Source organism: Drosophila busckii, chromosome 2R (assembly GCF_011750605.1).
Source record: "Drosophila busckii strain San Diego stock center, stock number 13000-0081.31 chromosome 2R, ASM1175060v1, whole genome shotgun sequence".
Classification (NCBI taxonomy): Eukaryota; Metazoa; Arthropoda; class Insecta; order Diptera; family Drosophilidae; genus Drosophila; species Drosophila busckii.
In genome coordinates, this window is record NC_046605.1 from 3133126 (window position 1) to 3155727 (window position 22602).

At 40.3% G+C, this 22602-nt stretch overlaps 4 protein-coding genes across 4 annotated transcripts; 1 reads left to right on the top strand and 3 right to left on the bottom strand.

Moving 5' to 3' along the window:
• Nucleotides 1-409: 409 nt before the first annotated feature.
• LOC108595754 lies at nt 410-1614 on the bottom strand. The gene has a single exon (XM_017981044.2). The coding sequence runs from the start codon at nt 1184-1186 to the stop codon at nt 479-481; it is 708 nt and encodes a 235-aa protein (XP_017836533.1). The 5' UTR covers nt 1187-1614; the 3' UTR covers nt 410-478.
• Nucleotides 1615-1958: 344 nt separating this feature from the next.
• Nucleotides 1959-3770, bottom strand: LOC108594622 (modular serine protease-like). Its single transcript, XM_017979765.1, has 3 exons — nt 3673-3770; nt 3309-3618; nt 1959-3255 (listed from the first exon to the last, which is right to left on the bottom strand). Exons 1-3 carry the CDS (start codon nt 3731-3733, stop codon nt 1959-1961), a joined length of 1668 nt encoding a protein of 555 aa, XP_017835254.1. The 5' UTR covers nt 3734-3770.
• Nucleotides 3771-5069: 1299 nt separating this feature from the next.
• LOC108594623 (odorant receptor 42a) lies at nt 5070-6402 on the top strand. The gene is given in 3 exon segments (XM_017979766.1): nt 5070-5845; nt 5902-6259; nt 6316-6402. Coding segments are annotated over 3 exon segments (1221 nt in total).
• Nucleotides 6403-8919: 2517 nt separating this feature from the next.
• Nucleotides 8920-10266, bottom strand: LOC108595879 (odorant receptor 42b). Its single transcript, XM_017981169.1, has 3 exons — nt 9500-10266; nt 9090-9447; nt 8920-9028 (listed from the first exon to the last, which is right to left on the bottom strand). Exons 1-3 carry the CDS (start codon nt 10264-10266, stop codon nt 8954-8956), a joined length of 1200 nt encoding a protein of 399 aa, XP_017836658.1. The 3' UTR covers nt 8920-8953.
• Nucleotides 10267-22602: the final 12336 nt, after the last annotated feature.

Below are 22602 nucleotides of genomic sequence, written 5' to 3' on the forward strand. Positions count from 1 at the left end.
TGCCTGCCAGCCAACCAGCCAGCCAGTCAGCCCAGTCCGCCGCAAATGACAAAGCAACTTGCAAAAACTATTTGCCTTTAAGCGCAAGTGCGAGCGAGCGAGCGAGCGTGAGCGAAGTTCATGAAAATTGCATTTTATGAAAATGCGTTTTATTTGGCATTTAAGACTTGAAGTTTAAGCAATTGTGACATAACAAGTCAATTACAGTTACTAATGGCAGCTGGCAAATGAAGCGGCGGCGGCGGCGGCTACTGCAAAGCGCATTAATCATACGCACTGTGGGCCAAAACGCTGCAATTAATACACATAAATTGCAGCTACAAAACAAATAAATTGCGTTTTTTTCTAAGCTAATTAAGTGCGGCCATTAGACAAGCGCCAGCAAGCTGCGATTAATGAGGCACAACAATCGAAAGTTCAATTGAGCAAGTCGCAGCTTGCAGCTAAATTTTATTTAGAGCAACGCTACGATTTAATGTTATCCGGTTGGTTCGTCGGCATCGGACGAGGAGGACTCGGACTCATACGGATCACCCATTACCTTCACATCCTTATAGTAGAAAATCATTATCAACATGCCAACGAGCAGCAGCACAAACAAAATGATATTATCACGCGCGATTTCCTGCTCGAATTTATACAAATACTTGTAGAACTTCTCCTCACAGCCCGTGCAATCGGGCAGCTCACAACACGCGGTCTTCGACCAGGTGCGATTGGTCAGACGATAATCGATCACGCCGTTCTTGCCACAGCAGTCCAGCAGCTCCTCGATGTCGTCGGTGCGCGACAGCGACCACAGATTCTGCAGCAGCATGGCCGTCTGGTATCTGTAGTTGGCCTCGTCGTGAAAGCGCGAACCGGCTATGCAGGCGGCGTAGAAGAGCAATATAAGACAACAGAGCACATAGCTGGCGCACTTGAGTATCGACGGATACTTGGCCGCGAATATGCCCAGCACAGCGTTCAGCATGCAGCAGCACAAGCAAAAGCCGCGCAGCACGCACGTCAAATCGTTGATGCCCAACGAGCTGAGGTACATCTTGGAATTGTCCATCGTGTGCTGCTTCACATCCACATGCCCAATCAGCACCAGCATCAGCACAAAATTAACCGCCAGCAATATAACGTTGTACTCAATGACCAGCATGCTGGATATGAGGCACCAGCTAAGCAGTCGCACCATGGCTGCTGCTTCACTGCCTCTCTATTTGCTCAGGCAATGTTTATTTACATTAAAGTCGTTGGCAGCTGTCGTTTTGAAGTTGACCTTTGGCAAAGCCAACTGTTGAGCGAGTCGAGTCGAGTTGCTGTCTAGCTTTGGAGGCTTGTATAAACATTTGGACTCACCCTTCGGGCTGAGTTCGACTTGTTGCTGAGGTTTCAAGTGTAAATGAGTTTGCTTTTGGCCATTACCTGTTGCCACCAGCAGAAAAAAAAAAACATTAAGCATATAAAAAGAAAACTCTGCAGCCGCAGCTAGCAAAACAGTTTGGCTCAAATTAAATATTTGCGCCTTAGACATTCAGTTTGATGTTGATTGCTCAAGCCGCAACGCAGACACCAAAATAGGCAGCGACTGTGGCAGCGACTGCGAGTGAGCGGAGTGATAATTTAAATGGAATTAAAAGTGATTGACTCAGAATTTAGCAATTTAGGCTAATTAGTTTCTCAGCGAATTCGACAGCGCAAAGCACAAAATTCGCTTTGAATGGCACAAGCTTAAAATAAATTGTGTATAAATCTGAAATATAATTAATTATACTCTTAATTAGTTTTGCGCGAAAATTTAGCAAGTGGCGTTTAAAGTATTTTTAAATTTTAGCAAGTGATGCAGTGATGCCAAAATTCTAATAAAAATAGAAACAGTTTAAAAGTCAAACAAGCGCTAAATAAGCGAGTAAGGAAAATGAGAGAGATACATTATTAAATGGCATAAATTTTTATATGCTCAATATTCAATCTTCAGCTGCTGCGTGCTTATTGAGTTTGCTTCTTATTCTGCGTTTGTAGTTTTCAACGCTTAACCAGTCAGTGCCATTGCTAATGTGTGTTAGTGAATGAAGTGTGTCCTTTATATGAGTCCGTATGACGCCTATAGCAGCTCGATTAAAACTAACTGGAAGCGCATTTGTTTCATTAACTGACTGTAAGCAAATGGGCTTCACTGTAGCTGAGAGCGTGAATGGGCGCACCAGTTTGATAAGCGCTAGCGTCTTGGACATAATCCGTATGTTGGTGACATTGAACAGCGTGTAGGGATGCTCCAGATTGGGATTAAAGCTGGCTGCGTGTTGCTCGCCCAGCGCCAGCGTATAGCGATAGTTGGGCAGCAGTATGGGAAAACAGTTGGCTGCAGTTAGGGCGTAGTACGGATCGACTATAACGCCGCCACAGCGATAAGTAAACTCGCTGCGCTGTGTGCGCTCGTAGATTGAGATAGACCAGGGCCAGCCTTGCTGAGTCTCAAAGGCTTTGCCGCACTTTGGTATGCAGCCGAGCTTGACTTTAGAATTCTTTTCCCAAGTTGCATGCTCGCTGCAGATCTTCGAAACAGGCGTTATAATGTGACTATGATTCTTATAGCCTGCAGCGCAGCTGAATGTCACACGTGTGTCTGTGAGCAGCGCATCTGTAGCGCAGTCGATGAGGCGTCCATCGTGCACGCAGCTGGCAACATAGCGCACATCATTGATTATATCGTGGCGGCTGCAAACTCTTTCGCAGACTGGCCAAGCGCCTTGCCAGTTGCCATTGTTGCAAGTGTTGAACTCTGCGCCCAGCAGCGTCTGCTTGGCGCCACAGCTGAGCTGCACTGTGGCCAAATGTGGCAGCGACTTGCCCACCGCGTACTCCAGTCCATTGTACAGCACGCTTAGCCGCACGCTTGCTGCTCTTTGCGGCACTGCGCAGCTTTTCTGCTGCACTGCATCATACGCATCTGGCTTTGGTAAGCTTGCAAATTTGTTCTCATCAATGCGCCACACTGAGCTTGCGGTTTTACGTAAATGATTGCAAACGCTCAGCAGCTCATCGGAGCCATCCCAGCAGTCTTGTATATGATTGCAGGCAGCCGTTTGAGCAATGCAGCCGCCGTAGGCGCATTTGTAGGCAAATGTGGGACACACGTTGCCCACACACAGCTCAAAGCTTTCGTCGCTGCCATCGCTGCAGTCCGGCTTGCCATCACATACGCCGGAGAGTGCTATGCAAGCTTTGGACTTGACGCATTCAAAACTTGCATACTGCTGATTGCTTTTAAATGAATTTTGTTTTAATGTAAGCTCTACCCAAACTGTTGCACTCACCTGCACTGGCCGCGTCTTTTATCTGCCAGCTCGTTCAGCTGCGTGTCATTGGCGCACATTAGCGCAAACTCATCGCTGCCATCCCAGCAGTCCTTGACGCCATCACACATCTGCGAGTCTTTGTAGCAAGCGCCATAGGCGCATTGAAACCCCTCGCAGTCGTGATTAAAGCACAAAGCGTATGTCTCATCCGCGCGGCTTGCGCAATCTATTTTGCCATCGCACTTGCGACTTGCAGCTATGCAACTGCCATCGCCACAAGAAAACTCGCCCAGCTTACACTTGGCCGCAGCAGAAGCAACAGCATTAGCTTTAAGTTGAATTCACATTTAGTGCGAACATTTAGTAAAATGTTTATGCTTACCCCACAGCGCTAGCAGCAATGCGCAGCTGACTAAAGCGCACAAATTGTTTGCTTTATACATATTTTTTATTTATTGCTTAAGCAGCTTGAACCGCTTGTCTTGGCATTCTTGGAAGCACTGAATGTTGAGCTTGTGCTGCTTTGAGTTGTAGCGCTTATCGGCTTTCAATTAGAGATGGACCGCGCATAAGCTTGACATATATATATAAAAAATAAATATGTATTTTTAACTATTAATAATTAACACTAACCCAGACCTGATTGGGGTTTCCCCAATTTGCTCTGCTTAACACCCACCAATTCTATAAGTTTATTTCAAACTAAAAACAAAAACATAATTTTAAATATTTGATGTATAATATATTTAATATTACTATATTACATATGCTTAGTGTACACGCTTTATCAATCGTTAAAATTGTTGCACATCTCTAAGCTTAATACTTTGGAAATTACCAAATTCTTAGAAACAATTTATTTCTTGCGCTTGTTCTTATTAATATATAAATGTTTTTATTTTTATATACATTTATATACAAGAATAATAATAATACAGCATAGCATAATCAAGAGTGTATATGTTGCTGATAAGTCTTTCATACAAGTGCGCAGCTTATCAATTGTTTTTATTTTATTTGCACACTCTTTAGTGCGCACATTAAATGAATTTGTTTATACATTGTTTTAAATGTAAAATAGCTACAGAGACTTCAGGTTGCTTTGCTTGCTAAGCTTGTGTCATAATTTCCGAGTGGCGGCTTGTTCCACATCGTTGCGCATTGTTTGCCGCAGCCATTTTGGTTTTTATTGCTTTCGAAATAGTGTCAATGTTTAGCACATTTAATTAAAAAGTTTTGTACGCCCCACAGCTCATTTGGTTGGTCAAATCTGTCACAGTTTGTTAATTAAACGAGCCAATTGCAGCTGAGAGCTCGAGGGCAATCAGAAGCTAGAGCCCAGTTAAGAGTTGGCGGCTGTGGCCACACAGCTGTCACAGGTAACACTTTTAAACTCTTAAAATTTAAACAAACTGTTTAGACATGTCAACATGTGGCAGCTGCTGCTGCCCCGCAGCGATAGCATTAAGAGCATTAAATTTAATTATATAATTGCACATGTAAAACAATAGCTCAAAGTATTGCGTAAGCTGCTTTGATGTGCTGCTCGTTATGCATTGTTATTTAATATTTAGTTAATCAGTTGCAACTGGGAAGCAGCACAGCTTGCTCATATAAAATTAAAGAGCAGTTTGTTAACTTTATAACTTTATTGTATAATTGATTGAGACTGACGCGTGCGGCTTATGAATTTTTTACAATTGTTATCACGCCAACAACCGTTTGGCTCTATATATAAAGCCAGGTGTGTGCAGCTCTGTGCTGTTCAAATGCTCTGCAATGGTGCTGCGTAAAATCTTTCCGAGCATGTACAGCCAGTCGGATGAAGTGCCCGCTCGCTCACGCAATGCCACGCTGTACTTGCTGCGCTGCGTCTTTCTCATGGGCATACGCAGGCCGCCGCAGCATTATCTGCTTGCCTACTGCTTGTGGTCGCTGGCGCTGAATCTAAGCTCCACTTTCTATCAGCCGCTGTCCATACTCACTGCGTATATCATACACATATCGGAGTTTACGCCAGGCGAGTTTCTAACCTCGCTGCAGGTGGCGTTCAATGCCTGGTCGTGCTCCACAAAGGTAATTATTGTTTGGCTGCTGGTCAGGCGCTTCGATGCAGCCAACGATATACTCGACGAGCTGGACGCGCGCCTGAGCACGCCCGGCGAGTATGCAAAAGTGCATCGCGAGGTGGCGCGCAGCAATGGCATCTTCTTTGTCTTCATGACCGTCTATATGGCCTATGCCACCAGCACGTTTCTGGCTGCTGTCGCCATCGGCGTGCCCATGTATCAGAACTATTATCCGTTTCTGGACTGGCGTGCCAGCAAGTGGGAGTATTGGCTGTAGTCGGCGCTGGAGTACTTTGCCATGCTGGGTGCCTGTTTTCAGGATGTTTGCGTCGACTGTTATCCCATTAACTATGTCCTGCCGCTGCGTGCGCATATGGCCAACTTTGCGGATCGCTTGCGGCAGCTGGGCAGCAATCCCGACGAAACGGACGAGCAGCGCTATGAGCAGCTGGTCAAGTGCATTCAAGATCACAAGGTTATACTGCGGTGTGTCTCACGCGCAGCCTCTCTATATAGCTTTGCTTATATTTCTTTGCTTTTAGCTACTGCGACACTTTGCGTCCGCTCATCTCTGGCACCATCTTTGTCCAGCTGCTTGTTGTCGGCTTGGTGCTGGGCTTTACCATCATCAACATTGTGATGTTTGCCAATTTTGGCTCACGCATTGCTGCGATTTCTTTTATGGTTGCTGTGCTTTTGGAGACTACGCCATTTTGTATACTCTGCAATTATCTGGCGGACGACTGCGTCAAGTTGCAGAATGCGCTCTTCGAATCCAATTGGATATATCAGCAGCGGCGCTATAAGATGACGCTGCTGCAGTTTCTGCAAAATCTACAAAAGCCCATTGTATTTATGGCTGGCAATGTGCTCACCATTTCTGTAGGCACCAACATCAATGTAAGCTTCAAATTCATTGCAATGCTCAGCAGCTTAACTTAATTCTCATATTGCAGGCCACCAAATTCTCATTTTCTGTCTTTACGCTGGTCAAGCACATGGATATAGCTGAAAAGTTAGCCAGACCGAAGCATGTGGAATAACATCGAGAGCTTAGCTTTTGACATTGACAAATTTGGAGCATTAAACGTTGAGCTAATGTTTAATTTCACTAAAAATCAATTGATATGTATGATATTAAAATAAAACTATCAATTGAAAAGGCATCAAACTATTAAATCTTCACTTCAAATAAACAATAAACAAATGTTAAATGTTACACGCTAACAACAATTGTGATTTTGTTTATACATCAGCAACCAAAGGTTGTTTATTTTGTACATCAACATCCAAAGGTTGTTTATTTTGTACATCAGCAACTAAAAATTGTTGGTTTTGTACATCAGCAACCTTTGGTTGATTGTTTTGTACATCACATTAGTAGCTTAAAGGTTGTTTGTCTTGTATCTTAATAAATAATCTTAATAAAGCAAATTAAGAAAAGAACTAAGTTCAAGTTGAATGTAAAAGTTCAATTTGAATTGGGTAAAACTGTTGGCTGGATGTTAGGTAAGTACGCAGGATAGACAGGGTAAGTAAGGTAAGTAAATACTTTAGTAAGTAGGCAGACACCAGCGAACGCTGCTTTCAACAGGAGGAACAAATAGAGTTACATCAATAACAAAAGGTTGTTACATCAATACCAAACGGTTGCATTGTTCAAACTTTGAGAGCTTGTAGCTCAGCGAAATGTTGTCCCATGTTAGAGTTTTATGCCTCGTTTGACTCGTTAGATCCATATAAAGAAAACAGCATTCAAATTTAGAAGTTGTGGGATTTTCGATATTTTGGCAAAAAACGTGATGAACCCCTGTAAATTTTTGCCAAAATTGATGCCGTCTTCATTTCTTATCACTTTCTAAATTTGAGGAGCTATATCTCTGCCAAAAAAAATCGCAATGAAGTGTTTTTAGGCTTACTGATACACACACACCACACCACACACACCTGTTGTGTTCCGATCATAAATTATTTTTGACATAGTTATGGCAAGAAAACCAGTGCTAAAGAGTAACTTTTTATTTAATTTCAAACTTTGCAGAGCTATAACTCAGCTAAAAAAAATCCGATCTAAATGCTGTATACGTCTATACGTTGGCGTGACAAGCACAATTAAAATGAGTATAAGGATATAAAAATTATTTGGCGATGTTATGAACAAAATAGTAAACAAAGAAGACAAATTTCTGTAAAATATGAATCTTTGATAAGCTATAACTAAGCCAAATAATGTCCGATTTCAAAGTTTTCTGGTTTGCTATACTCATAAGAAGCATCTCAATTAAACTGCATTTAAATTTGGAAAGTCTAAAATTTTCGATATTTTGATAAAATTCATGATGGTTACATCACGAATTTTGCCAAAAAATGGCCAAAAATTGAAAGTGGCAGAGTCCAAAATGTAATGATGCAACTTCGTTTCTAGCATTAATACGAGCATAACGCATAGTGTCATTCAATAATCGAATATTTTTTAACAAAGTTGTGGCTAAAAACCAATTCATACAATTGCCTTTTGTTTTTAATTTTAAGCTTGGAGAAGCTCTAAGTTAGCCAAAAACTTTGCGATCCAAGAGTTTGATGTATAGTAAGACGCATGAGAGTCTTAATAAACACGTTGTCTTTCATTTAATCAATCAACAAATGTATTTGGCAAAGTTATGGCATGGCAACCAATGTTGCTTCTCAATTGTTGTATTCGAAAATTGCAATTGGATATCGTTGTCCTTGTAGGAAATGCCTGAAAATGCCTATTTCCACACCCTGCCAATATTAAGAAGTCAATTGTTTTCATTGCATATAAAAATATAATTTATTCACAATTGGTTCTTTTTATGATTATTTATATAATAACAATTTAGCTTTAAAATTAAAATTATTAACATAGAATAATGAACACTTAGTGAGCTATTTACAATTCAAATTTAAAGCTAAAATAAATAATTATAAAATAAAAATAAATCAAAATAAAATCAACTTATAAATAAAAGCAACTATTCAAGCAGGACTGGCAGCTATTGTTGTTGCTATTGCTGCTGATGGCTGCTGTTGTAGTCCTCAGTCCAGATGGCGACGCATTTGCTGCATTTTGCAGAGAAGCGGCAGCATCCAACGCTTGGCAGGCGCCAGAGCATATCGAGTGCAATATTGAACACCTTGTGCTTTAAGAAAATAAATAACAAAATATATTAAGCACTATGGTATTGAAATATATTGATATTAAGCTAACTATACTTAGCCAAGCTATGAAGAAAATAGTAAACAAACAAGCAAACTATCAAACTTTGATAAGCTGTAGCTCAATTCAATTCAAAATGGATTCATGCCTTGTTATGAATTAAACTACATACGAGTAGAAAGGACATTTTAAAACTTTCCTTATACTGGCTAAAAGAAACGCTATTTGCTAACAAATAACATTTGTCAGCTCAATTTGTGCGGTTTTGTTTATTTTTGTGTGGCAAATATTCAAATGAATAAAGTTCTACAACAGGACAGTTGACATAGTTTGCTAAATGTGTTAGCACTACGATACATATATAAGATATAAGATAGATAAGTAGTATGATGCAAAATTGTTTAGCAATTTAAGCATCACTCGGTTTTAAATTTATCCGCAATGTTCATTTGCTTGACAATGGTGATGACCGAGAAGGCAAACTTGGCCACCTGGAAGCCAAATGAAAGTAAAACACAAATATAAAAAAATAAAATCAAGCACAAAACTTACGCTAATGTTGCTGCTCATGGAAATCTGAAAGATGCCGCCGGCAATGAAAACAATTGGCTTCTGCACATTCTGCAGAAAGTAGAGCAGCGTGGACTGATAGCGGGAGCCCGCATTTAGCCAATTGCTTTGGAAAATTGCATGCGCCAGCGCAGCGCAATCGTCGATGATAAGATTGCAGGTGTAGCAAAAGGGAAACGTTTGCAGCAGAATGGTGACAACGAAGGTGAATGAAGCGATGCCAGTCCACAGATCCGAGAAGAAGAAAACATTGATAAGCGTTAAGCCGAGCACAAGGCCGCAGAGCAGAAACTGCGTGAAAATGGTGCCCGAGATAACGGGGCGTATGAGCGCGCAGTAGCTGCAAGATAAATGTAAAGATTATGTGCGCCCTAAGCTGCAGCTAGACCTACTTGAGTATAAGCTTGTGATCGATAACGCAGTTGACCAAAGCCTGATAGTTCTGCTGCTCGCTTAGGTTGGGATCTGTGCGCAGCTGGCGAATGCGCTGCTTGAGCAAATTCAAATGCGTGCGCAATATGAGCGAATAAACCAAAGGATAAGTATCCGATAGTTGATCCTGCAGCACAGCGCCCGACATAACCAAATACTCCAGCGTTGAGGCTAACCAAAGCTTGCCAGTGCTCTCATGCCAGTCCACAAACGGATTGTACAGCTGCCAAGGCGGACGCCCACTGAACACAGAGCTCAGATAAGTGGAGCCCGCATAGCAGCAATAAACGATTGTGAATATGAGAAACGCATGATTGGCACGCGCGACGACCAAATGGATTTGCTGCCGCTCCTTGTCGCTCACGCAGCGCTTGTCCAGCTTATCCAGCACCTGCTTGGCTGCTATCAAGCGCCAGAGCTGCGTATACGTTACCGCCACCTTCACCGACGAGCCATAGGCATTGAAGCAGACCTGCAACGAGGTTAGAAACTCGCCGGGCGAGAACAGCTTTATCTGCGTCATGTAGCTGCCCAGAAAGCCCAGCGGCAAGTAGGTGGTGCTCCACATAAAAGTCGTTATAGTCCAGCACAGATACAGATAGCGCTGTATGCCCGACTTGGGCGGCAGCCAGCCAATAAACTTCATCGCGCGATAGAGATAAATGCAGCCATCGCGTGAGCGCACGCGCTCCTCCAGCGGCGCTGGCTTGATGAGCCTGAATAGCATTCTGGTCTAGGTCTAGGCGTTGACAGCGCTGTTTGAGCTGCTGCACTGCACTATAAATAGTTACTTTAAATACACGGCGAGAAAAACATGCCAAGAGTCGTCGGCAAAAGTGAGCAAGAGAAATGTACATTGAATTTATAAATCTAATTTAAACATTGATTTTTATTGAATTTAAAATAATTGAACTAAATAAGGCCTTTAAGCATGTTTGTTTATTTATTTATTAAGACTAATTTAAAATATTTAAGAATAAAAATGAATTCATTAAAATCTTTAGGCATTTGTTTATTTATTTATTTGTTTAATGTCGAAGATGAGCAGTTCATGGTACAAGAAAATATTTAAAACTAATTGAGCGAAACTAAAATTAAATGCCGCACCAACATTTGTGGCCATGAATAAAAATTAATTTATACAAAATGCATTGTTCATTGATTTTGTTTATTTATTGGAAACTCTTTTATCAACTGATAATTAAAAGTAATATAAAACTTTAAGACACAAAATATATTTACTAAACGTTCAGACAAGAAAATATTTAAAACTAATTGAGCGCAAGTAAATTAAAATTAAAAGCCGCAGCAACATTTGAGGCAAAAGATCCGCCATGTAGAAAAATTAATTTATACAAAATGCATTGTTAATTGTTTTTTAATAGTTTGTTTATATATGGGAAACTCTTTGTTAGCTGAAATTCATTAGCTTTGATTAATATAAAACTTAGGCACAAAAGATTTTTACTAAACTTTCAGTTCGCTTTAAACTCTTGTATCAAGCACTTTTAAATTATTTTAATATTTATATTGCGCAAATGTTGCTATTTAAAATGTCTAGCATGCATTTGCAAACTTGAATTGTTTGTCTGCGTTTTTCTCCGTGCTAGGCAGCCGCCATTTTTTGTTAAAGTTTGTCAATTTCGCTGGCAAAAGTTTTACCAAGAGTTTTTTTTTTGGCTGCCTGACTTGCTGTTCAATTATTCACTTGAGAAAAGCGCGGAGTGGGGCGTTATGTTTAATTAACATAGCTTGATTAGTGCCTTGTCGGTTTTAAGCGAAAGCCGAAATTTTTGTGCAATTTGTAATTTGTGCACATGTTGACTTTCCATGCTGCATTAATGATGGGCATGAGCGCGCGTTGCTCATACGCAGCGCATGCCGCACAAACAAATTAGTTTTACACAAAGCGCCCACAGCTAAGCATAGGCATTTAATAGAGTGCTTAACGCAAATTTAATTTCGCTGAGGCTGACTTTAAAGCAAACTTGGAGTCTTGGAGTCTGTGGCAATTGAGTGGCAGCTGCTTTTATCTATATCTAAATCAGAGAGAGCACAGGGCGCTGCCATTGCTTTGGGTGGCTTTAATGAAAAATATGTTACGCCGAGTGTTATTAATATTACTCAAAATGTCTGGCGTTTGACACATGTTTTGTTGTCGCTATGTTGTCGTTGTGTTGACGCTTTTGTTGTAACCTTGCTACACCTCTACACATGCCGCTAGCTCGAGCTCGGGCTGCTGTTGCTGCTGTCTTTGTTGTGTACCAAGTTGACATTTTTTTTCATTACTTCAACGTTTCAATAGCAGCAACAAATAGATGTGTGTGTGTGTGTGTCTCTTTCTCTTTCTCTGTGTGTGTGTAAGGGCAAGGATAATCTTTTGTTTGCTATTGTGCAGCTCACACTTGTGTTTTTCTTATACTGAGCACACACAGGTGTTGCTCTCGCTCTCTCACTGCCATTTCGGGCATTGTTGTTATTTACACACACACACACACACACACACACTCGCTCAAAGGTGAGCTTGTACATATTACGCTTGACAGCGCCAGCTTATGTGCTGACGTGTTATAGAATTTGAACGCAATTTATGCAATGTAATAAACCAAGCGCCACTGCTGGTCAGCCTCAGCCTCAGCCTCAGTGTGCGCTTAATTTTGAATTTTAGCCATTTTCAATTAAGCCATTTAATGTAGCGCAAATGCCAAGTGTGCGCTTACTTTTGCCTACACATGTACAACAGTCTGTTCGTCTGTTCGTCTAATTGCAGCTGCGTGTGTCTTTTGCAGCAAATGTTGTGCCAACATGTCCTGTCGTGCATTTAATAACATCAGCGAGTCATTTATTATCGCTTGACGTATTTATTTTAATTAACGGAAATTAATGCCACACTGCGCAGCCTGCCGAACGACGACGACGCACACCTGACTCGACGACATACAGACAGACACATACACACGCATCTGAAAGGATGTCAGCAAGGCTGTTTGGCTGGTAGCTTTAGCAGCTTGTCGCTTGTTTGCCTTTGCCTTGGCGCGTTGTCAATCTCTTTTTGATATGCTGCAAATTAATGGAGTTAACCATCAAGTGGGCGACGCCTACAGCGCAACCACAAACAGATACACACACACACACACACACGCACATATATTTGTTTATATTTGCCTAAGACTGCGCACACAAACTTTGCTTTAGCGGCAATCAAAGAATTTATATTTAGAATTTAAATTAAAAGCGCCGCTTTAAGCTTTAAGCAGCGCCTCAAACTGTGCACATTTTTGTCTGTTTTTTACACACACGCACACACATGCAAGTTCTGCACTCATGCCCCAAAAGTTTACGCCAGCTTTTGCTGCTGCTGCAAATTATACAAAATCACAAGCGTATGCAACTGAAATATGCTAAAAAGGTCTACAGCAAAAAAATTTATATATATTAAGCAAAAAAAAAAAAAAGGAAAATCTTGTTGTAGTGCATGCTACATAATAGCATAAAATGCTTAGAATAATTTTGCAGCCAAGCATTAAATTAATTTTGAGTTCGCTACACTTAAAATTTTTTTTTGCCGCTGCTGCTAAATGTTAAAAAAATATGCACTTTGGTTAGCTGTGGCAAATGGCAAATGTTGTACTGAATTCCCTAGACCCACACACACACACACACACACACACAGCAGACACATGTGTGTGCGCAGACCAGGGTCATAAACGCCTTTATTATTTTGTAAACATTGCGACAGCAGCGAGTGCGCCACGCTACAAAATTTTTAACTTGGCTACAAGGTCACAACAAATGGCGAAACACAACAACAGCAACGAATTAAAAGCAGCCAGCTTGCTATATCCTGTACTCAAGCCGCAGCCAGATATTTATGCTAAGCGTAGCGCATATGTGAATTTATTTATGAGCGCAGACGCGCACAAACTTTCAAAACTCTAAAGTGCTGTGCGTCTAAAAAACATTCAAAACTATAAAGCTTGCATATATATTTTTATAATAAATATAAAAAGCGCAGTTCTAATATATCTAAACTCGGCTAAACATAAATTTATGTTTAAGCAGCGCTATTTAAAATTTATTTATTATTTTTGTATACATTTCAGCAGCGTCGTACTTAGCGCAGCTTAAAATATTTTTGTCATACAATTTTTAAGCGCATTAAGCAATTCACACCCGTTTGCTTGCAAATTGTTGATGGGCAACTGTTGTTAAAAAAATGTGCGCGCAGTAAAACATTAGCGCATATGCTAGACACAAAAGTTTTAATTAATTTGCGTTTGTGTGACCCGCGAGTGTACGTATTGTTTGTATTACTCTCACACTGTCTCTGTCTCTGTGTGTGTGTGTGTGTGTGGCAACAATAAACACGTTCGGTGTCACGCTGTGTGCTGCCAAAAATGGCTTGACCCAAATGTAATCAGGTAATACGTTGTGCACTGTCAATATTTGAAGTTCATAACGATTTTGTAAGCTATTAAAAACAAACACAAATAGACAAACACACAGACAGACAGTCTGACAGTCGGTCGAGTTATAAAAGACACCTGTGCTTTGATTTAGGCCTGAGAGCACAAACTGCTGACTGTTGTGCAAATATTGCATGTTTAGTGTACAAAATTTTTGAGTTGAGCTTCAGCTCAGGCTCAGTTCAAGCGCTGCGTGCTCCAATTCAGATTGCCAACTACCAAGTCAGTGCCATTACTCAAGCACACACACACACACACACACAGTGTGGCTGGCTGTCTGTCTGTTCGTACATGCACTAAGCTTGTTCATACGTCCGTCCGTCCGTCTGTCTGTGCGTCCGTCAGTCAGTCAGCAAGTGAATGTAGTACAAAAGAGCAACAATGCAAAATTGATTTAATAGACCTACATTATGCGGGCAACATGCACACACGAACTTATGTTTGTATTAAAGGCAAACGTATACGTGTTATTTGACGAGCATTGTATTGTGCAAGCTGTCAATAGTTTGCCAGCCAGTCGGCCAGTCAGCCAGCTCCGCTCGAGCTCTCAGGTTAAACATATTAAGCAATAATTATGCGTATGAGCGGCTCAAGTGCAAGCCCCAAGCACAGGCTTGAATTTAATTAAGCGGAAATACGCAAGCTACACTTATTATTTATAATCATAATAGCTAAAATAATTTTAGAATATATATGCAACTAAATAAATACAAAAGATGCTAAATGTAGCAGAGCAGCTTTTAGGAAAGATCAGCTTAGGGACATTTACTTTCATTCACATAAATATACATAAAAATAAATACACAGTAAGCACTTAATATAAGCAACTAGTAAGCTGTGTAAATGTTTTATTTATTTATTTAATAGCTTAACTAGCTTAAATATTTTACGATTTTATGCGCTAATTAGTTGATAAAAAAAGAGATTTCATTGCTTTTAATTAAAAATTGCTAGTGTTTATTTAATTTGGCAATTTTCTGTTGTAAATTTTAATAAGCGAATGTGCATTAAAGTGAAAAGTTGAAATTGAAAAATGTAGCTAACTAATACATATGTTGCTTGTATAGCATGTTGCCTGTTGCTTATATTGCATGTTTACTGTATTATTATTCTTTTCTCAAATTAGAATGGCCACTGGCTAGCCACAGCTGGCGCTTGATTTTTTTAAATGGCAATATAAATAAATTTTCATTGAACAAACACAGCTCGGGCTCGACGCTAGTCTGCAAGTCGATACGCTTGATTGCTTGCTCGCCTTGCCTTTGCTGTGCCTATCTTTAACCTTGAATATTAGTGGCATTAATGCTTACTATACATCATTCAGACAAACTTACCCAAAAAAAAAAGTTAACGCTGGCAATTTGTCAGCTTGGAAAACTTTTGCTTTTGACATTGGAAGTCAGTGAGGCATAATAAAACCTTTTGTTGTTGTAACATTTATATTTATAACAATTATGGCGACGCATATAAGCGCTAGCTGCTAGATTAACAGACGGACGAATTGGTTTGTTTTATAAGCGCAAAAAAGTAGGCAACGATATTCAATTGAAACGAAAACTACAAACAGCTATCAATGAATAGTCCTGGAGTTTATAGTGGGACAAGGGAGTGAGGCGCTATTGCTGCGCTGCTGCTGCTGTAGACACGAAATCATTTTGAACGTGGCGGCGCTGACGACAAAAGTTAAACGAGGTCAAAGTGTATGAATCCGAATCCAGCATATTGACCGTTGACTGAATGGCTGGCAAACATGCGAGCGAACAACAACAAGCGCACAAATAAAAAAAAAGAGCTGAGTATCTTTGTCTGTGTATGCTTTGTATCCACTCTGTATGTGTGTGTGTGTATTTGTTTGTTTGCATTATTTATTGAGCAGCAGCAATGATTAAATTTCAATATATATAAATGAAATGAAAATATGTCTGTTTGTCAGCAGCAGACGCTGTAGCTGCTACTACTACTCCTACCTGTATGTCTGTATATTGACACAATTATGTGCGCCACACACACACACACACACAGAACTATCGATGCGTTGCGGCCAAGTTTCGTTCGTTTTTGTATACACTCAATTTTTCTTTAATATACTTTATGCGTCTTTGGCAACAATTCTTTTGCAATCGCCCAGAGCTTCCGCTGCTAGTTACAGTACCAACGATGACAGTGACCCGGACCCACCGCCACCACCACCAAAAGCTGCTCATGCAAAAGCAATTTCCTGAAGTTTACACACACAGACACACGCACGAACACGCACACACACACACACATACATAGCGAGAGTGGGCTACGTATCTTTAGCAACGCATTGGCTGCCGCTAGACACTCGAGCAGCATTCGCAGCACAAAACCAATACGAATGCGATTATGCGGCTACTACGTGTATGTGTGTGTGATTGTGTGTGTGTGCGGCGCGCTCTCTTGCAAAACTTACAAATTGCGCGCGCTGTAAGTAAGAAATCATTGAGGTTGGTCGGCACACTAATGGAAAACGACAAGCGGCATGTGGGCAAACGTTTTGCCAAACTAGCCCCGCACCCCATGCCGCTGCAGCCAACAAGCTGCCGCTTAACAACACACACACACACACACTGACAGTGGCTGCAATCTTCTTTAGTTGCTGTTACCCTTCGCTGCCTTGCACGTAGCCGGATGTTGCCCGAGCGATAGTTGTCGTTGTCAGCTCTGTGGTGCGCCCAATGGACAACGACAGCAGCAGCAGCAGCGACGGCAGCGGCAGCAGCAGCAGCAGCAGCAGCATACACTGCGGTTTAAGTTTACTTCACGTTTGGGTTTGGTCACCGCAAAAGTTTAGCTGCTAGTTGCGGCAGTGGCCAGGCCAGCTCTTGGCCTTGTGCGTGCCTGCAGCATTAGCAAGTATCAATTGCTGTTGCTGGCGCACTGATTTTGTTATTGCTGCTGCTGTCAGTGACAGCAACTGTCATTAATGTGGCTGCTTTAATTGTTGGTGGGTGGGTGGGTTTGGTGTTCTGAGCACGTGACATTAGCTAAGCAAAACGCAATTTAGCATTGTGACACACTTAATAAAAACGCAAAGACGTCAAGACTGCTGCTGCTCCTGCACTTCACATTACTTAAGAGTCTAAGCAAGCGAATGCAAATTAAGAGCGCGCACTTAAGAGCGCCCACTGGAATTGCACTGGAAGGCGCCAACAGCTGTCAAATGAAAACGAAAACGTAACTGACCTGCCAAAGCTTCTAAAGCTTGCGCTCTCAACTCTCAACTTGCCACTGCGCATGGCCATTCCAGCTGTCAAAAGCCTATGGCACTTCGTGCTTGCAACGTCTTCGTGCCTGTGTGTGGCAAGCTTCGTTGTGGCAAGCATCGTGTTGGCTGTTGCTAGCGCCTTGTGTCCTTTTTCAGTTCAATTTGCAAACTCGTTGTAAGCTGTGTGCAGCGCACGTTCAACGCTCAACAACAACAACAACAATCAGTAGTAGCACAACAACAACAACTTCATTATACGTTAACGCACTTTTGGCTTCAACAATAATAAAAAAGCTTTGGCTCGTTTGCCGGCGGCTAAAAATTTTACGCATTTTTTTAGGCAAGCAGCGCTATAAATAAAATACCAAATTAAAAGTCCGAGTTGAATAACAAGGCTCAAGTTCAAAACAACAACAACAACAACTGCTTAAAGGCGGCACGCGCGTGTGTGTGTGTGTGCGTTAGTGTTGGCGTGTGTGTGTGTGTGTTTTAAAGCAAATTGTGCGCGCATACAAAAATTTCATTGCCTACTTATATGGGCAGCAACAAGGCATAAAAGTAAAAGCCGCAGCGTAGCACTTGCAACCGCGTGTGGCACAGACCCCGAGCCGTGTTGCATTGTTATTTTGTTCACACTTTGACCCAAATCGCAGACAACGCAGCGCCGTGTGCATAAAGTTTGTTCTACGCGCTGCTGTCAACTAAACACAGCGCTAGAGCTAGCGCAAGTGTAACTGTGTGTATACGCGTGTGTGTGTGTGACTGTGTGTACGTGTGTGTGCATTAAATGCATGAGCGATAAGCGCAGGTGTCAAGTTTCGCGCGTATGCTTAGATAAAAGCTATAAAAATTCACACACAGCTTAAATAACAAAACAAACTTGAAACTTGCCGCGTGTCCTGTGTGGCTCTTCCTCTCGCAACTGGCAGCCTCAGTCTCGCTCGCAGCTTAGCTATACACACAAGTAAGTTTTGACACATGTTAAGAAAATAAAATGTGTGATCGTTGTTCTTGTATGACTTTTACTTTTTACTTTCACTCTCTCTCTCTCGCCTGTCTGTCTGTTGCTTAGTTTATGTCCTGCAGGCAAGCGCGCATGTAAACTTGTCAAAGTCACAGCGTTTTACACTTTGCAAGCATAAATAAGTTGCCTGCCACGCCCACTCAAACGGTCACGCCCACTGTTGTCGCATGTTAAATGCGTTTTGAACTGTCTGCTTAGCTTTTATTATAATTATGTTTAATTTCATATGTTGTAGATTTTTAGTTAGAGCTGCTGCTACTAATTTTCATTTAATGGCAGCTCGTTAAAATACAAATGAATTTTTAAGCACTTTCATTTGTCGCTTAAATAATTAAAACATTAAAAATATCAGCAGGCATTTCATTAAACATGTCAAATGTTGTTAACTATTTAGTTGCAACCCAAATGGAAACTAAGGCATGGCATAAAAGGCGCAATGGAATTTTAATAATGATAGTTTAAGTTATTCATAAAAATGTTTTAATCCGTGTTATAAGCGTTAAAGAGTTCGAACTTATTTTAGCCATAATTTTGTTCAAAAAATTGACCAAAGCGAATTATTTTTGCTTTCTGCGCGCTGCACGCAAATTGTATAAATTTTTTATTAAATTTATTTATATGAAGCTGAACTGGGTTTATTACGAATATGTGGCTAATATATAAGAAGTGGTAACTTCTAAACAAATAGCACAATTTTGCTTTTATAAAGAAATATAAGTTTGATTTTGATAGAGCGAACTAGGCGTAAACTTCAGTTGAATATCCTAGAAGGCTTAGCGCTAATTCAAACTGTCTCTAACTTTTAATAGATAAAGCATTTAAAAAGCTTAACTAATGTTTAGATGACGCTTATTTTCGTCTACGCTCAACTGTTTGCTATGACAAATAATCAAGAGTAAATCTAAATTATTAAAATAAATGCATGAGCTTTGGCTCTAATTATTTTTCACTAAGCAGTAGCTTAATAAATTGCACATATTTGCTTTTATATATGTTATATACTCAATCTGCTGCAGCTTATTAGATTCAAACGCACTTATGTTTGCCTATAATTATTGCCTGACTTGAGTTAATCAAAATCAGCAGCGTTTACTTAAATTAATTTTGGTTAAAACGTGCCATAAACAAGTTGAATGCGATTATGGCAGCTTAGCGCCAAGACCAAACGCACGACTGAATTGAGGTTTGTGTTGCACACACACACACACGCACACTAATGCAAGCATGCATGTTATTGGCTGCTTAATGAAATGACAAAATGCAAACAGCGCAAAATTTTGCTGTCAATGCTTAAATATTTGCGTATGCCTTTGCCAAAGCAACGCTAATGGCAAAAATGTTGCTGTCCAGGCTACACACACACTAACAAGCATGTGTGTGTGTGTGTGTTGGTGTGTGTGGTGTGGCAAGGCAAGCAATTAAATATATTTCCGCTTCGATGTCAAAATTAATGTGAATTTGATATTTGAAAACGCGCGGCACGCACACGCAATTTCCAACTGCCATAGAAGCAGACATGGGTTTGTGGCTTGACAGGGGACAATTGCCACTGGGCGTGGCATGATGTCAACGCTGCAGAGAGACACACACACACACAAAAGCTATTTCAGCACCTTGAGGTTTTAATGTTAACGTTAACATGCTAAATGCGCGCATGTGTTTGGGTAAACTGGGACGAGCGTCAAGGGGGAGGGGTCTAGTCAAGTCCTTGGGACGACATGTTCAACGTCTGGACACGTTGACACAAATTTTAGCTGGCATGCCTAGACAGCAGCAGGCAGCCGCTCTCTAGCGAGTTGTAATTGCTAATGAGTGGGCCGGGGCGTATGTGTAATGTGAAGTCAAATGTGCTGCGCGTCTTAAAACGCAGAAAAGTCACAGCGCATATTTAAATTAGTACGAAAAAGCAAACCCAAAAACACAAAGACAAAGAGAAAGAACCAAGACAAAGCTTAAACAGTAACTGGCTACACTGATTTGATTGCTTGTTAGTCTACATGTTTGCTTGCTGCTAGTTATTTATGCAAAATAACTACAAGCATAATAACAATTGCAAATAAAGGCCAAACAATATTTAAATAAAGTATTAGCTGGCTTAAATCTTGCTACAGCCAAGCTACTTATATTTATTTTCAAGCGTTGTCACTACTTGGCTGCCTGCCACTCCAGAGAGCCTCGCTGCTTGTCCATTGCGTAGACTGGCTGGCAGCCTGCTGAGTGTGCTGCTCAGCGCTTTGTTTTCATTTTTAAAATTCATTTTTATTCATTAGAATTTGTTACGCAGCCAGGCAGCGATGATGTCATGTTAACAACGCGCACGTACGCTTGATTATTATGCTAAGCAGCATATGGGGCAATAGCCTGGCACTTGTCAGACACTCGCGCGCACAGTTTCATGCAGATTTGAGTTCAGCAACAGCGAGAGAGCCGAAGCGTGCTTCAATTTATATATAACACATTTTTTTTCAAATCAGCTTGGCAGCTGTGTTGCTTTCTAAATAAATGAATTTCACATTTATTGGTTTTAGTTCTCACAAAATTTAAATTCAGCGCTTAGTTTGCTATGAATTTTATGTGTACGCCCTTAGCTTAGTTAATGCTAAACTCATTTGCCACTTTTCAATTAAAATGGCTGCGTAAATTTTGTGCTTAAATTTTACTTGCGGCCATAAACATTTATAGAAACATGAAACGAAATGCTAAACAGCTAATTAAATTTACAAGCTGCTTGGGCTTGAAATTTGTTGCTATGCTTAAGCTTAGCTTAAGTAACTGATCCAGTTCGACAATCAATCAAAGCCAAAGGTGAGCGCTGCGACTAACTGCAGCTGCGTATAATTCATTTAGGCTAAGGCCAAGTTTGACAGTGCTCATGCTTAATTATTGAATATCAACTAATTATGTTAAGAGCTACAGTCACTTGTGTGTGTGTGTATGTGTATAACTGATTTATTTATTTTATAGCGCTGTGTGTAGTGGCCCTACAAATGAATTATTAATAAATGTGTCAGTACGTTCTAGGCTAACAAGCAATGTACAACGTGGCGTATGCGTAATAAACAACATAAGCATGTGTATGCACACACAGAGAGACTGTGCAAAGTCATTAAAGCCTGTGACAGACACGTATAGCAAAAACAACTTGCAACTTACCTTGCCACACACACACATAGACACATAAAACTTTGAGCTTTGTTTATTTAGGCGCTGTCTAGCGTTTGTTTTACTGTCTGTGTGCTTTAAGCCGAAAATCATTAGTTAAAATACGCAAATATTTCTAACGTTTTTATTAGGCACAAGCACAAGCAGTAATTGCCCACAATTAGGGCTTAAATTGTATGGTCATAGTGCGCCCATGCACACACACACACACACACACATTATATATTTTAACTGTATGTGTGCATTGTATTCCCTTTGGGTATTAAGCAAAGCGTGAATACATTTTTGCTTGCTCGTTAACTAAGAATTACAACAAGCTCTACTACATATGTGTGTGTGTGTGTGTGTGCTTATATATGTATGCTCTTAGCTAACTCTTCGCTGCTTTTATTTTCTTTTTTCTTGCATTTGCTTTACTTTGTATATTTTATTGAAGCCATTTTCGGGCTCAAGCGTCGCAGCCAAACAAACAACGAAACGAAGCGACAACAACGAAAAACTGAGAATTGTCTGTTAGTTTGCCAAAGCTTTAAACAGTGTGCACTCGCTAAAGGGTTCTAACTAAAACAAAGCTATTTATAATTTGGCTCAAGCGCAAGTGCCAGACTTAGTTCTAAGAAATAATTTGTGCCTTAGCTATTTCTTAGGAAATTTATAAGTTTAGCTAAGCGAATTGTCTGTTAAAATTTTGGAGTAAGTTATGGGAAATTTAAATGCGCAATTAATAAATCAAATATTTTAAAGTTGCGTGTTAGAAGCTGCAAAAGTTCTAAATAATAGAAATGGAAAATTTAAATAGCAAATTAATTAACTATGTATCAAATTGCATGTGAAATTAATGAAAATTATTTAGAAATGGAAAATTTAAATAACAAATTAGTTAACAAAAATTACTTTTAAAGTTGCGTGTTAATAGCTGTAAAAGTAATGAAAATTATAGAAATGGTAACAACAAATTAATAATTAATTAAATGCTTTACTTTAAGTTGCGTGTCAAAATTTCAAAAAAATGCAAATCGCATCAGCGATTTGTATGCTTAATTTTAAATTATTGCTATTAAATATGCATAACGTTTTTGTTAAGCAGTTTTAACTGTGCTTGCTGCTATTTATTTTTTCATAAACTTCAATTTTTTTTGAAGCACTTGACTGCGTATTTCCTTTATTATTCGCTTCTCTCTC

Coding starts and splice junctions, on each gene's coding strand:
- LOC108595754 (XM_017981044.2), bottom strand. CDS start 1,186: ATGGTGCGACTGCTTAGCTGGTGCCTCATATCCAGCATGCTGGTCATT.
- LOC108594622 (XM_017979765.1), bottom strand. CDS start 3,733: ATGTATAAAGCAAACAATTTGTGCGCTTTAGTCAGCTGCGCATTGCTG. Junction 3,619..3,672: donor ATTGCTGCTAGCGCTGTGGG/GTAAGCATAAAC, acceptor TTCAACTTAAAG/CTAATGCTGTTGCTTCTGCT. Junction 3,256..3,308: donor AAAAGACGCGGCCAGTGCAG/GTGAGTGCAACA, acceptor TTCATTTAAAAG/CAATCAGCAGTATGCAAGTT.
- LOC108595879 (XM_017981169.1), bottom strand. CDS start 10,266: ATGCTATTCAGGCTCATCAAGCCAGCGCCGCTGGAGGAGCGCGTGCGC. Junction 9,448..9,499: donor GATCACAAGCTTATACTCAA/GTAGGTCTAGCT, acceptor TTTATCTTGCAG/CTACTGCGCGCTCATACGCC. Junction 9,029..9,089: donor CCATGAGCAGCAACATTAGC/GTAAGTTTTGTG, acceptor TTTGGCTTCCAG/GTGGCCAAGTTTGCCTTCTC.